This window comes from Penaeus monodon, chromosome 2, assembly GCF_015228065.2.
Source record: "Penaeus monodon isolate SGIC_2016 chromosome 2, NSTDA_Pmon_1, whole genome shotgun sequence".
NCBI lineage: Eukaryota > Metazoa > Arthropoda > Malacostraca > Decapoda > Penaeidae > Penaeus > Penaeus monodon.
Window position 1 is genome coordinate 2,109,438 of NC_051387.1, and position 15,000 is coordinate 2,124,437.

At 35.1% G+C, this 15,000-nt stretch overlaps 2 protein-coding genes across 2 annotated transcripts in view; one reads left to right on the forward strand and one right to left on the reverse strand.

Moving 5' to 3' along the window:
* The window catches only part of LOC119580031 (DNA (cytosine-5)-methyltransferase PliMCI-like), a 12,719-nt gene extending 8,932 nt beyond the window's left edge, over positions 1-3,787 (forward strand). The window contains exons 14-24 of the mRNA XM_037927896.1: positions 1-141; positions 296-440; positions 602-753; positions 899-1,030; positions 1,160-1,362; positions 1,449-1,560; positions 1,785-1,934; positions 2,132-2,298; positions 2,805-3,045; positions 3,136-3,252; positions 3,461-3,787. The exon at positions 1-141 is cut by the window's left edge and continues 53 nt beyond it. Of these exons, the coding sequence (XP_037783824.1) occupies positions 1-141; positions 296-440; positions 602-753; positions 899-1,030; positions 1,160-1,362; positions 1,449-1,560; positions 1,785-1,934; positions 2,132-2,298; positions 2,805-3,045; positions 3,136-3,252; positions 3,461-3,589 (1,689 nt within the window). The 3' untranslated portion in view covers positions 3,590-3,787. The remainder of the gene's footprint in view (positions 142-295; positions 441-601; positions 754-898; positions 1,031-1,159; positions 1,363-1,448; positions 1,561-1,784; positions 1,935-2,131; positions 2,299-2,804; positions 3,046-3,135; positions 3,253-3,460) is intronic.
* A 112-nt stretch (positions 3,788-3,899) lies between these two features.
* On the reverse strand, positions 3,900-13,401 carry LOC119580032 (protein adenylyltransferase Fic-like). The gene is made up of 6 exons (XM_037927912.1): positions 13,045-13,401; positions 9,898-10,132; positions 9,552-9,781; positions 9,132-9,307; positions 8,532-8,741; positions 3,900-7,521 (listed from the first exon to the last, which is right to left on the reverse strand). Exons 1-6 carry the CDS (start codon positions 13,382-13,384, stop codon positions 6,892-6,894), a joined length of 1,821 nt encoding a protein of 606 aa, XP_037783840.1. The 5' UTR covers positions 13,385-13,401; the 3' UTR covers positions 3,900-6,891.
* Between the last annotated feature and the right edge of the window lie 1,599 nt (positions 13,402-15,000).

Below are 15,000 nucleotides of genomic sequence, written 5' to 3' on the forward strand. Positions count from 1 at the left end.
GAAAATTTGGGTACTAAAAATGTTGATCAATTCTTCAAAGAGGGGCCATTCAGGTTTTTCTTTAGAGAAGCATACGACCCCAAAGAAAAAACATTTGTGGAGCCACCTGCACGTGCACAAACCATGGGCATTGTAGGAAAGGTGTGTTTTACAGTTTTCTTCTGAAATTTAAATTGTAGATACATTTCTCTTGTTAGTATATAATCTTTGAAATTTCATAATATTTACTTGAACAGGATACATTTTTAATTGTGAGTATATGATTGAGATTTCATAATTTTCTTCTCTTGTACAGGGTAAGGGAAAGGGAAAAGGAAAAGGAAAAGGAAAAAGTGAAAGCAAAGACAATGCTGGGGACCAGAATAGCTTGCAAGGTTTCCCAGAACATCCGGCCATTTCCCAAAAACTGCGGACTCTTGATGTCTTTGCTGGTTGTGGAGGTACACTTTGTTTTTCTCTATTTCTATTTTCCCTCCTCTTAATTAAAGGAGCTGAATGAGTGTGAGCCTTTGCTTCAATTATTGAAATTTATTGTCTGAATTACGAATAGTGACTTTTTAACACCAGAAGGGTCATAACTAATCTGTCTTCCCCTTAACAGGCTTATCAGAAGGTTTCCACCAAGCAGGGATAAGCGAGTCTAAATGGGCGGTAGAAGTGTTTGAACCAGCTGCACAAGCTTATCGGCTTAACAACCCAAGCTCCACAGTGTTTACTGATGACTGTAATTTGCTGTTGAGGATGGTGATGGAGGTAAGTTAGAGGCCAGTCCAGTTTTTGTTTTGCCAGAATTGGGAATGTTAAAGAATGAACAAAAAGGGTGAGAAAAGAGAGAAATGGTTGATTGCATAAAGGATAATTTACTGTAAGTTTATATATATTTTTGTTGCATTTACAGGGTGAAAATATGAACTCGAAAGGCCAGCGTCTTCCCCAAAAGGGTGATGTAGAAATGATGTGTGGAGGCCCTCCTTGCCAAGGTTTCTCTGGCATGAATAGGTTCAACTCTCGCCAGTACTCAATGTTCAAGGTAAGACAGGATTATCAGTATGAATAAATAATATAATTTTCCTCGTGTTCCATACTTCATTGTTATTTGTAATGATTAGTTTGTATTTTGTTATATTTTAAATTAACAAGCCAAACTTTTCACTTTCAGAATTCCTTAGTGGCTTCATACCTTTCCTACTGTGATTATTATCGCCCAAAGTTTTTCCTCCTGGAGAATGTACGAAACTTTGTGTCATACAAATGTTCCATGGTGCTCAAGTTGACCATGAGAGTTCTCGTAAAGATGGGCTATCAGTGCACATTCGGTGTGCTTCAGGCTGGCAATTATGGAGTTGCGCAAACCAGGCGGAGGTGAGTGTAAACATTTGATAACAGTGAAGATGAATTGTTTGGTCTTTTTGATGTCAAGCTCTTTAATTGGTCTACTTTATATGCAGGTTAATCATCCTAGCTGCTGCACCTGGTGAAAAGCTACCTTTTTATCCTGAACCAACACATACATTCAACCCAAGAGCTTGCAATCTCTCTGTTGTTGTAGATAACAAGAAGGTAAGTCTGGCCACCTTTTTTGTTTTGTTTGTTAATGATTTTCATAATTTATTTTTATGTATTATTTACTAAAAGATTTCTATGTTTAATTTGCATTTACTGTATATGTAAATCTTTAATTAAAAGACTTTTAGGTAGAAATGGAAAGAACCAATAAAAAAAAATATATATATATATATCATTAAAGTATTTAATTAGTCATGAAATTTTGTAACCTTTTTCAGTATACCACAAACTCCCAGTGGGTTGAGTCCTCCCCATTACGTACAATCACAGTGAGAGATACCATGTCAGACCTTCCTGAAATCCGCAATGGGCACAGGAGGGAGGAGATAAGTTATGGCACTGATCCAGAGTCCCATTTCCAGCGCTTGGTAGGTTTTTGTATTAATACGGATAATTGTAGGGGATGTCAATTTATTTTTGCATTCAAAAACATAAAATTTCTTTTACTTTAGATTGTTGAAAACTTTGATATTATACTGTAGTTCTACAATTTTATTAAATAACCAGTTTTGATATGACAGCATTTATGTCTTTTTTTTTTACTTTTATTATTTCTTGCTTGTAGATCCGTGGCGATCAGTATCAGCCTATTCTGCGAGATCACATCTGTAAAGACATGGCACCTCTGGTTGAGGCTCGCATGAAGTACATTCCAACAGTGCCAGGGTCTGACTGGAGAGACTTGCCCAACATCGTAGTTACTCTTTCAGATGGAAAAGTAACGAAGAAACTGTGAGTATATGAAGCACCTAATGTTCATATGTTTAACCTGATATTTTTAATTACTTATGATGAATGAATGATGAAATTTGCTTCCTTGCTTTCCTTTTTTCTTCTTCTTTTTTTCCCTTTTTTTCTGTGTAAGTGTAAAAAAGGATAGACATGTGTTTCAGAGCACAAGTCCAGACTCCCCTTGCTGACAGATATAAATATTGTAAATTTTTCATCAATTACCCAGATTATGATATATGTTCCCTTGTTCTGGTACATCACATAGTTATCAAACAGTGAGCATGAAAGTTGAAAAAAAGGTTATTAAACAAAATGAAAAATAAAAACAGCCCATCAGTTTTTGAGTGGCTTAATTAAATGAGCTCAAATCAGGCACAAAAGTCCAAGTGTACTGAGGCATTAAGGTAAATGAGAAATTCTTTGATTCGAAATGTCATTAACATATATCCTGAATATCATAATTTAGGGACGTTGAGTAGTAATCTGTGTTTTTCTTTCATTTCCAGTCAGTACACACATCCAGACAAAAAACAGGGGAGATCATCAACTGGAGCACTAAGAGGTGTCTGTGCTTGTGCTGCTGGTAGAGCATGTGATCCAATGGACAAGCAGTTTAACACCCTCATTCCTTGGTGCCTCCCACACACTGGCAATCGTCACAACCACTGGTCAGGTCTCTATGGCAGGCTGAATTGGGACGGTTTCTTCTCCACAACCGTCACAAATCCTGAACCAATGGGCAAGCAGGTATTAGCAAGTGTCTAATCTGTTTTAAGCCTTTTGACAAGATGTTTCTAAGAAATGGAAAGAGGATAATTACCTTTTTTCTTTTTCCAGGGACGTGTGTTGCATCCAGAGCAGTCTCGGGTTGTAAGTGTGCGCGAGTGTGCCAGATCACAAGGATTCCCAGATACCTACCGTTTTTATGGATCAATTTTGGAGAAACACAGACAGGTATGTATGAATTATTATTGTATTTACCTTTCAGGTATGTGTACAAACCATGTGAGAATATAGATCAAATAAGGTCTTTAATCTCTCTTACAACAAGTAATGAACACAAAAATCTTACAATATTGAAGTCTTGTTATATTTTAGATTTACATTACTGCATAAGTCAATCTCCTCAATTTCTCTATAAGAAAGTAATAACATTCCTCAGGTCGGAAATGCTGTCCCTCCACCTATGGCACGTGCAATTGGATTAGAGATCCGAAAGTGCCTTGCTGCTAGGAATGATAAAGATCAGAAGAGCAAATTTGAAGTTAAAATGGAAGTTGAGCAAGAATAAAAGGATGAAGAAAAATATGTATTGACAGTTCACTGGTCACTGGTTATTGGTTCAAATATGTCCATCGCATATTTTATGTAGCCGTCAGTACTCAGTCCTGGTGTTTAGTACTGGTTTGCTAATATAATCTTGGAACAAAAAAGCTTTAGTATATTTTTTTAATGCAATGTTTTACACTACAATTTCTATTTTAATCTGCCAACCAAGGGAAATGTTTGTACTTCGAGTGAATGAATGTATGTATGAGTACAGTTATTTCATGATTTTAATGTATTATTGGATTTTATTGTTAGAGAGAATAACATAATTATTTGTATTGCTAATGTATTAACTGATCATGATGCACAGAAAAAAATGTCCATAATATTTAATTTTCTTGAGTCAGAATACATGCATTGTAAATAGCAGACAGTTTTATTGCAAATATTTAAGATAGAACCCATTAACTGCAGTTGAGACCCCAAATGTTATGTCATCTACGAAACATCCAAATATGGAATTAATTTATTCTTCAAGGTATGTTTCAGGTTAACTTTACAAAAGATTCAGATTATTCTGCACTTTTTTTTTTTTTTTTTTTTTTTGAGGGGGACCAGTAAGTGGTACAGGAAATACAACTTCTTTTCTCTTGTGTTTCTTTTTAGAGGAAAGACATTCCAAGCAAGAATGAGTTATATATATTTATAGTATTTGCAATAAAGAAATGTCTTTTTCTTATTACTTTTCTTTTAATTTCCCCAGCATGACAATAATATTCATTAATGAAAATTAATTTAAAAATTGTCATGTAAAAACACATGTATATTTTCTTTACTTTTGTGTTCATTACTATAACCAGCAAACCTTCATTTAAAACTTTATCATTATCATTACTGTTGTTATTATTGTCATTATTGTCAGTAACTATTTATATAATGACAACAATACACATATTACTATCAATATCATTATTCCTAAATTTTCTACATATGCACATTTCTATACATACATCATGTTATGACTCATTTAACCCATTCATGCCAAAGCATCACGTGAGGACAACTTAGCTATGGTCCTTCAAAAGAGGTTTTAAACTTTTAAATCTCATTACCTAAAAAATTGTTTGTCACAGCCGAGAACACAGAGCAGACTAATTTTATGTTTACCATGCTTCTACTTTTTTTCTCTTGGGCAGCTGACTCAGTATGCACCCTGAAGTATTGTTCAGTATACCACTGGAGGTTCCTGTCATGACTGGGTTAAATAAGAGTTCCATCATGAAACCCTTAGGCAAAAAGAGAAACTAGTTTTCAATATATATGCTTGTGTATTATAATGTTCATAAAATATTATACTTAAACTCCTGCCTAGTCTTTGGTTTTAATGAATATGGAAGAATCTCCTTTACATGACATATAAACTTTTTAATGAATGTCTGACTCATTACATATAACAAAATAAACTATTTGAGTACCTACTAGTATAAAAGAGCTTTATGAGTTTTGTTTCCAAATTACACATTTTACATAAGCAATAGCAAGTTCATTCTATCTCTGGGCCCATCCACATAGGGGGCAGTACCCACACAGACAAACCTGCTAAATCACAGTCTATGACAGGTAGAGGCTGCGATGATGTCAAAAGTGAGAAACCAGAGGCAAACCATCAAAATGACCATGCCTGTTGGTAAAAGCTGGTAAGAGGTAAAATGCCACAAACCGAGCTGTCTTCTCTGCAAACATAACAAGAGAGTGCCCTCCAAGAACCACATTTAGGTGCCCTGGATTCACTGCTAGATCTGGTACCACTGTTAGTTACTAGATCCGAGCTTGGTATAGTGTTTATGGTTAAATCATGCTTCATTTGTTACTCTTACAGAAACAACCCTCGACTTCTGGTATTCATAAATTAACTGCAGACCTACAAAATATAATGTGAATGGTCACTGTATTAATCTTGGTATCGTTCAGTATTCATGGGTCAGGCATGTAAGAATAATAATGTAAAATGTGAACACAAGAACAAGCCAGAAGAATGTCATCATGCCATGCTAATAATGAGTTTATCTCATTATTAACATCAATTCTTTCTTCACATTAGAAATCCATCCTTATCAAGAACTGATTTGAAGGCAAGTTTCATGCAATGCAATAATAAATTTGGGCTAGTATGTTACTTTTAATAAAAAGTGCAAAGATTTGCAAGAAAGAATTAAATTTAAAATATTGAAATATATGCTGTCTAGCTTTTCAAATTTCATGAATATAATCATTCTGCAATAAAAAAGGAGGCAGTTATGAAAGAAATTTTGCTCAAATTGCAAAAGTTCTAATAATACCTAAGCCAAATGAAAGTTTGAGGTGTGGATAAGGAGCAGCAGCATTTTGGAATAACAAATCTGACATAATAGACTTTCTACTTTTTCTCTCTTTTTAACAAATCTGGCATAACAGACTTCTTACTTTTTTATCTATTTATTTTTCTTTCTCTTTTTGAACTAGAACAGAAAAACTGATTCAACAGATAACAATTTCCTGTACCCTTCTGCAATCAGCCATGATAAATGTTGACCAATATCACCTAAAATTATAAGGAAATGCCCAAATAAAGCAAAAAACATACCGGTATCTTGTGAATAACATTTAACCATGGAGACCTGCCAAATTCATCCAAATAATAGAGAATAGATAGAATCTAAAATAAATATATATTAATGTATAAGAAAATGGTAGATTCAAATTTCAGGCATGTCTCACACTTAAAAATGTAAATAATCTATCCAAAAATATATTACAATACAAAAAAGAAAAGAAAATATAAACAATAAAACTGCACAAATCTTGAAAGGGTATTGGGGTAAAATACTGCATAAGCATTTTTTTCATTACTTTCACAATATGATTCTTGAGCACTAGTATGATATTCATATATATTATACAAAAAAAAATCCTTATTATACTAATATCAACATTTTTTTTTCTTCCTAACTGGGAGTTTACAGGACACCATTTTAATAAATAGGTCCCTGATGAATGCTCAAAAATATAAATACTGTTGTATAATATATACAACCTTAACATAAAAACATTAATAGTTTAACAAATGTGACACTTATTCTAACTTGTGCACTCAAACCTACTATGGTTTAGGTGTTAGGGTATAGTACTATCAACAATATTATAAAGATTTCTCTAAAATAAATAAATATATATATTATTGTCACTTTATACATATATGCCGTGCAAGTGTGGACGTAAAATTTCAAGTACGTCTAAAATCCTAATAATTCAATATATAGTTAGAAAATTAAAAATATATTTTTACTAAAGACCACGTGATATAGTGTTCTCGTCATCTTCATGGTCCCTTATGTCCTTAACTTTATCTTCTATTGTAACTTCTTCAAACAAAGCTTGCTCATCTAGTACTCTCCCATATCTCCTCGTTCCACTTACTGTCCCATGATCTTCGTCACTAGCAAACCATAACTTATAACCATGCTCATGATCAACACTACTTTCTGACCTATGACTAGAACCTTCCTTAAGTATGTCATCTTCAATGTTTGTGGGTATATAACTCTGACCTCCACTGAACAGTTCTTTCTCTTTATAGTCCTCTTCTTCCACTTGCCATGGCGGAATGTCATCAACTGATTCAAAGGAAAACTTTTTGACTTCCTCACTATCAACATTGGGCTTGATATCAGCCATTTCATAATCTTTTTCTTGGTGGTCTTTTTTCAACTTATTCACTCCACCTTTGGTTTCATTTTCCTGGCCTATTTTGGGTAAGGCTTCCTTTGTGGCCCACAAATATACATCTAATGTCTTCTCAGTGCAGTGTGCAATGAATCTAATGAATGGCCGAGTGTCACCTTCATTAGCTGTTTGAAGACAGTCATAATACATAAGCCTGTCTTGCTTACGGATTATCACAGGTGGGTAGCCAGCCTGAAGAATATAAAAATTATATTGTACCACAATACACTGAATATTTTAAAAAATAAATTATTGATTCATCCTATCAGTCAACTAGTGTTATACATAGAATATTATTTGTTGACTATTAACTTTATTATAGGAAATGTTTTTATTTTGGATATAATTAGTGATAAACAGGACAAGATAGATTTAGCTTCCTAGACCTTTAGAGCCCTTCACGTATAGTTAATGTTAACCTAACATGCAACCTAAACCAATGACTTGGCCAAAATACTCCCTCACTACCTTTGAGCAACCTTTTGTGAGACTGCACTGTGCTAATTCAATCATTTCAGTCATTGTTTGCCATTCATTATTGTTCTTGGTCCCTTTTCTTTTCAGTAAAAGTGTTATCTGCTAAGGGAAGGGGGCTGTTTATCTGCATGAGGATATGCAATACTAGACCTTTCCACAGTTTAGGATGCTTTAAAGAATGTAGTAAAAATAATATAGGCCAAAATTTGGGCATGTATATTGTTTTTTAAAAAATCAAATCATAATGATATTTAACCCCTAGTCTGGGTTTATCATTCAATGATAATAAGACACAAGGTGCCATCAGCCCACATATCAGCTGAATATCTTTCTTTCCAACCATCACTTACAGATTTTCCTCTATTGGTGACAATATAACATAGGGCCCATATATCAAGTCTGGAGACACTATACTAAAGCCCAGGAAAACAAGGAAAACGCTAGAAGAGTATAGCAGTGAGGAAATGGATGTCAATTGGGACAAATATGAAATGGATACTTACACTGCTGTGTGTGAAAGTGAGGAAAATTGCAATGATGAGGATAACTTAAGTGTAGATAATACACCATTACTAGCTAAGTGACATTGTCTCAGTATTGGCACCTGTTCTGTTTCTATTTGTTTGCAAGATACTTTTACTCATTTCCTAAGCCCAGTTTTTTTTCCCATACAACTGAACAAACATGAATGTGTAGATTAAGAAAAAAATATGAACATAACATACCTGCATTAACAGAAAATTCATTAATAATCTTGCTGTTCTTCCATTTCCATCGGCAAATGGGTGTATAAACACTAGCTTGTAGTGGGCAAGAGCTGCATATTTGATTGGATGGAGTCTCTGAGCCCCTGGTGAGTTCAACCACTGCACAAAGTCTTCCATAAGAACTTGCAAGTGTGTTGGTGGAGGTGGAACATGATCACTTACATAAACCTGAAGATGAACCACAATTATATCAATCAATACATATGATGACACACTGAAGAATGTTATGGGGGTGAAAGTAATGAAAGCTATTGGTACAATTATAATCAAAGGTCCACAAACGACCATGGAAAATTAAGAATCTTTCTACATGCTATCTGCAGAGGTAATATAATTACCTTTTCATAAAGCTGTTCAGTAAGAACTATTGCTTAATGAGTGAATGTGAACTGTTAACTGATAAAGAATGGATCCCACAAGAAAATTTGTGTATTCTTATGTAGTCTGAGTTCAAGGAGTTACATAATCCTAATTGTAAATGACATATTACATAATGTTCAAAACAAGTTTATGAACAAAACAAAAAAATAAATAATGGGGAAAAAAAAATCACTGCACCTGAGTTGTTCGTAACTGGCCAGCTTGAATGGGATCAACATGACCCAAAACCCTTCGGTGAATTTCCAGAATGTCATGCAGAGTTATGCGGCCAACTCTGTGCACTAGGGTCATGTTGATATACTTGAGAGCAAGGTCCAGACCCAAGATCTCATTATGTTCCATGACACTCTTCCCTGCAGAGGTTAAAAGATATAATTAGAAATCATACTGATTATTCAGTGTGAAATACTAAAGATCATAACTTAAGGAATACTAACTCTATTTTTTCATGAGAGAGAGGGGAGGGGGGTATGCACATGCTATAAATACAAATTAAGCATCTACACATTCAAAGACTGCCACAAAAATAACAAGTTTTCCTCTTTTCAGACTGCAAATCCTATTACTCATTATTAGGTGCCCAGGCACTGATCATACCTCCAACACTTAGTCTAGTCTCCAAGATCATCCGAGTCTGTGCCAGGGTCATGGTGTTCCCCTCAATGCCTGCTGTGTGGTAAATGTACTGGAAGTAAGCTTCCTTTTTAATGCGTCTCAGAGAAGCTGAGGAACTCGGGATTAGTGCTAAATCATCTCTTTTGCCATCAATACGACTAAAAATCCCTGCATCCATATCATCAACGATGGGTCTAGTTCTACGTCGATTTCTGCAAAAAATTTAAACAGTAAAAAGTTAACTCATTATAATTAACTATTTGCAAAATTAATATAGACTTAATTATAAGCATTATTACATTTAACATTTCTTGTTTTTCTGTCTCACCTTAATGCCCTTGAATTAGCAGGAGACACAGCCAAGGCCCTTAAGTATAGCTTATCCGCTTGCACAATGTCATTGCGGTGATGCTCCAAATATTCTCCATAATGTATGAGAACATCTGGGTGCCTTGGTGCCAAAGAAAAGGCATGCTCCAAAAGCCTACCAGCTCTAACGCTCTTTCCTGAGTGTACCAATTCTTGTGCTGCTTTTAATGTATTTAATGCCTCTATCTCAGCATCTGAAAGAAAAAATTAAGAGTATGAATACCTGTAAAATATGTTTTATAAAATTAATGATCATGTAACTTTCTCTGTTCAATGCAGGTAAGAAATACACATTATATTTTTAATCATCGTTGGCGATCATGGAAATCCATGATCGCCAACGTCCTTGTGGGACAGGGCACTTGAAAGAAGTGTTCTCTATCAAAACTGGCATGTACTGGAGGCTACTTGATTCTGAAACATGTTTGATATCTGAGAAGCTGCAAAGGCTGTCTCCACAGAAAGGGGATTTTTCAATTTCAGTATAAATGTTCTAAACAAATACCAAACTGATACTTAGTAGAGAATGATAAAATTATATTTTACAATCATTCCTGGTGAAATATGTCTGACTCTGTTGTATTTCATTGCAAATACTATATGTAAAAGTATTAGTAATTGTTTACAAAGTGACCACACCCCTTCAGAGACTAAGTCTCTATTACTCCAGCCACTCCTGTGAATCTACAACATTGCCGTATGAACCAAAGACCTTCCTAACCCATGGACACTGATACCGGACCTCCACCCCATCGACATGAACTTACTCATGGCATTTGTTGTAACCTATTCTTATACATTTCTGATGTTATTCTTTGTTTGTGCAGATTATTATAATTATATCAATGAGTGTAGTTTTCCCTTTCTTTATAACAGTGTCCTTAGATACTCCCTATCTTGGAGCAGTCATTATGTAAAAGTAAACCAAAGTATCACTTGCGTCTTGTTAAACTTTCTTATTAACCCAGTCGGCACAGATGGCAAGAATACATGCTATGCCCACTGTTTAATATAAGTTTATTTATTGTATTTATACAAGAGCTTAGTCACCAAGGAGTCAGTCATTAGTCCTATCTCACCTGTTTACCCTTTTCCTTGATTTTTGGAAAGTGCCTTTTGTATAATTTCATTGTCTTTAACCCTTTCCCGACGGGTGGCATGTACGTACATGCCATGGCATGCCTGGACTATCTGCTGGGGGCATGTACGTACATGCCATGGTGTATGTATGGCCATGCCATGAGTTTTTTTTTTGTTACAATTATGGTAAAATAATATTTTTTTGCCACTGAAAATGTGATTTCGTAGTTTTTAACACTTTTTCTCATTTTTCCTATACTATGTATTTCATAAAGGCTTCTCGGGCTTCTGAGGTTAGTGTAAAAAAAATTACGTCGGTAATCGACTATATTGGCCAGAGATATTATATAGTATTCACGAAGTGATGATGTAAAACCACGTAAAAATACCAATATGTATTTTTGAAAAAATAAAAGAAAAAAAAAATTACGTATTTATAAAAACACTGAACATAAAAGTATATTGATATGGAAGTGATAATATAAACCTGTTGAAACTAAAGTTATCTTATAAAATAACTTTAAAAAAAAATGCAAAAGAAAATACAATAAAACCTATGGTTTCAACTCCATGATGCCACTCATTGCTTATTTTATTCAGACTATAGAGCGAATAAAGATCAACTATGGAGTCTATATAACAACAAAAATATCTTACAGTCTTGATTTATCAGGAAATATGGCAAATAGAGACCTTAGAAAATAATAATTTTGAAAATACAACACAGGCTTTTAGTATTACAAAGAAAAGGCAAGGGAAGCTGGTATTGGGCATGAGCGGTCGCGCATGCTAGGGTGACAATATAAACCCCGGCAGTGAGGCCCAGGCCACTATGAATACTACCCGTCGGGAAAGGATTAATATTACTAAGACTTTCAAAAGAATTGAATAATCATAATATCAATAATAACAATAACAGTATCAATATCAAAAGTATCAGAAAGAAAAACACATTTTCCCACCAATTCAAGGAATGGGGAAATCAGGACTAGGTCTTACTGCTAGATTCTCTGCTGGCTGAGCACATGTGGAGCCATCTGTATGTAACAAAATTCACTAAAAACTACAGGTGTATAACATAAATCTGTGGTAATTGGGTTAAACATGCAAAGGAAATAAAAATGATGAAAAGTGTCTAATTTTTTGTCATTCTGTCCATTACAATGCAAAGTTTATCTTGTACCATATGGTTGTGTGAAACTGGAACTATACCAAATATTTGAAGTTAATCTTTACAATATGAGTAATTCTTTACAGTACAGAAGCACGCACCAGAGACTATGTCTCAATTCACTACAAGACAGAGCTGAAACTCAGGAGCGCCAAGTGTACTTGGGCTATGAACAGCACTTTCTGCAATCTTCTTCCTTTATTTGTGACATTGCCATTCATGTTTGCAGATTATTTCTTGTACCAATGTTTAGTCCTCATGGCAACTTAGATTGTTGAATTGATTTTGTGCCATGGAGTTGGAGATTTAGTCTCTGGCGAGTGTTAAAGATTTACCATTTAATATATTTGATAAAAGATAAGTAATTTGTTTACAAAATCCCAGCCAACAAGCTTGGGGGGACTCCTGAGAATCCACATGAACCAAAACCTTCCAAACCGAGAGGCACCTGGTGAGATAATGCAAATTGACCTTAGGGGTTTTGCACCTGCTCAATCACTAAATTGCCTGGAACTCTGCACTCCGGTCCCCACCTAGTGGCTCTGTACCTTGTCTCCATATGGCATTTGTCACAAGCTTTTTTCTTAATCTCAGACTTCTTGCCTGTACAGATAATTACATACGGTGGTGTGTAGATTTTGTCTCTTTTTAAGACAGCGTTCTTAGATTTCCCCTATCTTAGTGCAGCACTGTAAACATATCCCAAAAGAGCACTTTCTGAAAACTCACACAGTAAACCCCTAAACCCCTTCACCCGAACCGACCTTCACGTTTCCAACCCCCCCCCCCATACACACACACACCTGCTCGTCATGACCTAACCACCTGTCCTGACACACGCCACCCAATACCTACGCCTGTCTTCCAGCTCCGTCGTCTGCTTCTTGGAGACGGCCTGGTCCTCGTCGTGCGCCCCGAGGAGGGCCATGGCCACGTACCCGTCGTCCATGAGCTCCAAATCCGACCCCGCTGGGATGGCCCCGAGGGAGGACACCATCGCCAGCTCGGACGACGCGTAAAACCGCCATGAGCTGTGCATCAGAGACACCAGACCGGCGAAAATTGCCCCGCACAGAAACACCAGAAAGAGTGTGAACTTATTCATCTCTTCACTTTGCAGAATTCGAACAATATTAGTCGAAAAAACATATTTATAGCTGCGGAGCGAGCACAGGCGTCTGTACACATCGGTCATTTGTTTTGGTGTTGCGTCATCAGGAATCCGCGCCTCTGATTGGCTGGCGCGGCGCGTTCGAGTCTGGCCTTATGAGAGTGCTATTGCATGGCATTTGCCTCTAAAATGCCCAAGGAATCAGATCTTGATATATATCCCCGTTGATGATGCAGATGCTATTTGTATTCGCGTGTTCTGCCCCGTATGTTTTTTTTAAGTTCTAACCCCATTATACACAAAGTTTATGTGAATCTCTGGAATCAACAAAATTGCTGTTTTTTTAATAATCAATATAAATTGTCAAAGTTTAAGGATTTTGTAAGCAAATTTCAGCAAGAGAAATTAAAGACTGCCTTACACTTGAAACACTATTGTACAATTGTTCATTCATAATAATTAAAAATATTCGTAATAAAATAGAATATACATTTATTACATCATTCAAAGAAAACGATAGTTTTTCGTTTTCATAAAAAACGTTAATATTTGAGGGGAAACTATTGTACGTTTGATCGTTCAAGGTTCAAATGTACTCGAGATTTGTGAAGCAAAAATATGTTATTTAGTATAGAGCAAATACACAGGCACATCTATGTAAGTATAGACATTGAAATGAAGGTACATTAACTTGATATCTTGATACTTGACACACAGTATAGAATATATAACTTCTTTTCTTAGCCATCTCGCTGTTTTAAATTATCTCGATCCTCTTTATATGTGATAGTGACAATATTGCTCTTTCTAAATATGACTGCGTTGCTTTACAGGTAGACAGTCCATGCATTAAAAAAAAAAAAAAAAAAAAAAAAAAAAAAAATAATATATATATATATATATATATATATATATATATATATATATATATATACATACATACATACATCATCATCAATAACGGTATGCTCATGTTTGAGCAGCCGTGGACCTCTCCACCATCCTTCGCCACTAAACTCGATCTTACGCTTTTCTTTCCACTTATACCATCGACAGCCCGCAAATATCTTTGATATTGTCGCTCAGTCTTGTCTTCGGTTTGCCTCTTCCTCTGTTTCCTATCACCATCCCTGTCAGCAAGTTTTTCTCAATACTTTTACTTCTCATTACATGACCAATAAACTTTAATTTCCTCCTGTTCAAGATGTCCAACAGCCGGTCTTTACAATTTATTTTTCTCAGCACTTCATCATTCCTCTTCTTCTCTGTCCAGCTAATACGCAGTACTCGTCTGTAACACCACATTTCAAAACTATTGATCTTTTTCTTGTCTATCTACTTCAGCACCCAACACTCAGAACCATATGATGCAATTGGGAAAACTAATGAGTTCAGTAACCTCAGCTTTGTCCGTAAGGTAATGCTTCGGTCTTTCCAGATGTTATTGAGAGCAATTGTGGCGTTTTTGGCAATGGTAATTCTTCTTTTCATCTCCGGTGAATCATCATATGTATTAGTTAAAACAGCTCCAAGATAAGTGAACTCTTTCACACTTTCCACAATCACTCCATATATATATATATATATATATATATATATATATATATATATATATATATATATATATATATATATATATATTCTTTTTCTTCTTTTTTTTCTTTTATTATTATTATTATTTCTATCTATTTATAGTGTAT

Coding starts and splice junctions, on each gene's coding strand:
- LOC119580032 (XM_037927912.1), bottom strand. CDS start 13,384: ATGACCGATGTGTACAGACGCCTGTGCTCGCTCCGCAGCTATAAATAT. Junction 9,308..9,551: donor GACTAGACTAAGTGTTGGAG/GTATGATCAGTG, acceptor TAACCTCTGCAG/GGAAGAGTGTCATGGAACAT. Junction 8,742..9,131: donor GCCAGTTACGAACAACTCAG/GTGCAGTGATTT, acceptor GTTCATCTTCAG/GTTTATGTAAGTGATCATGT.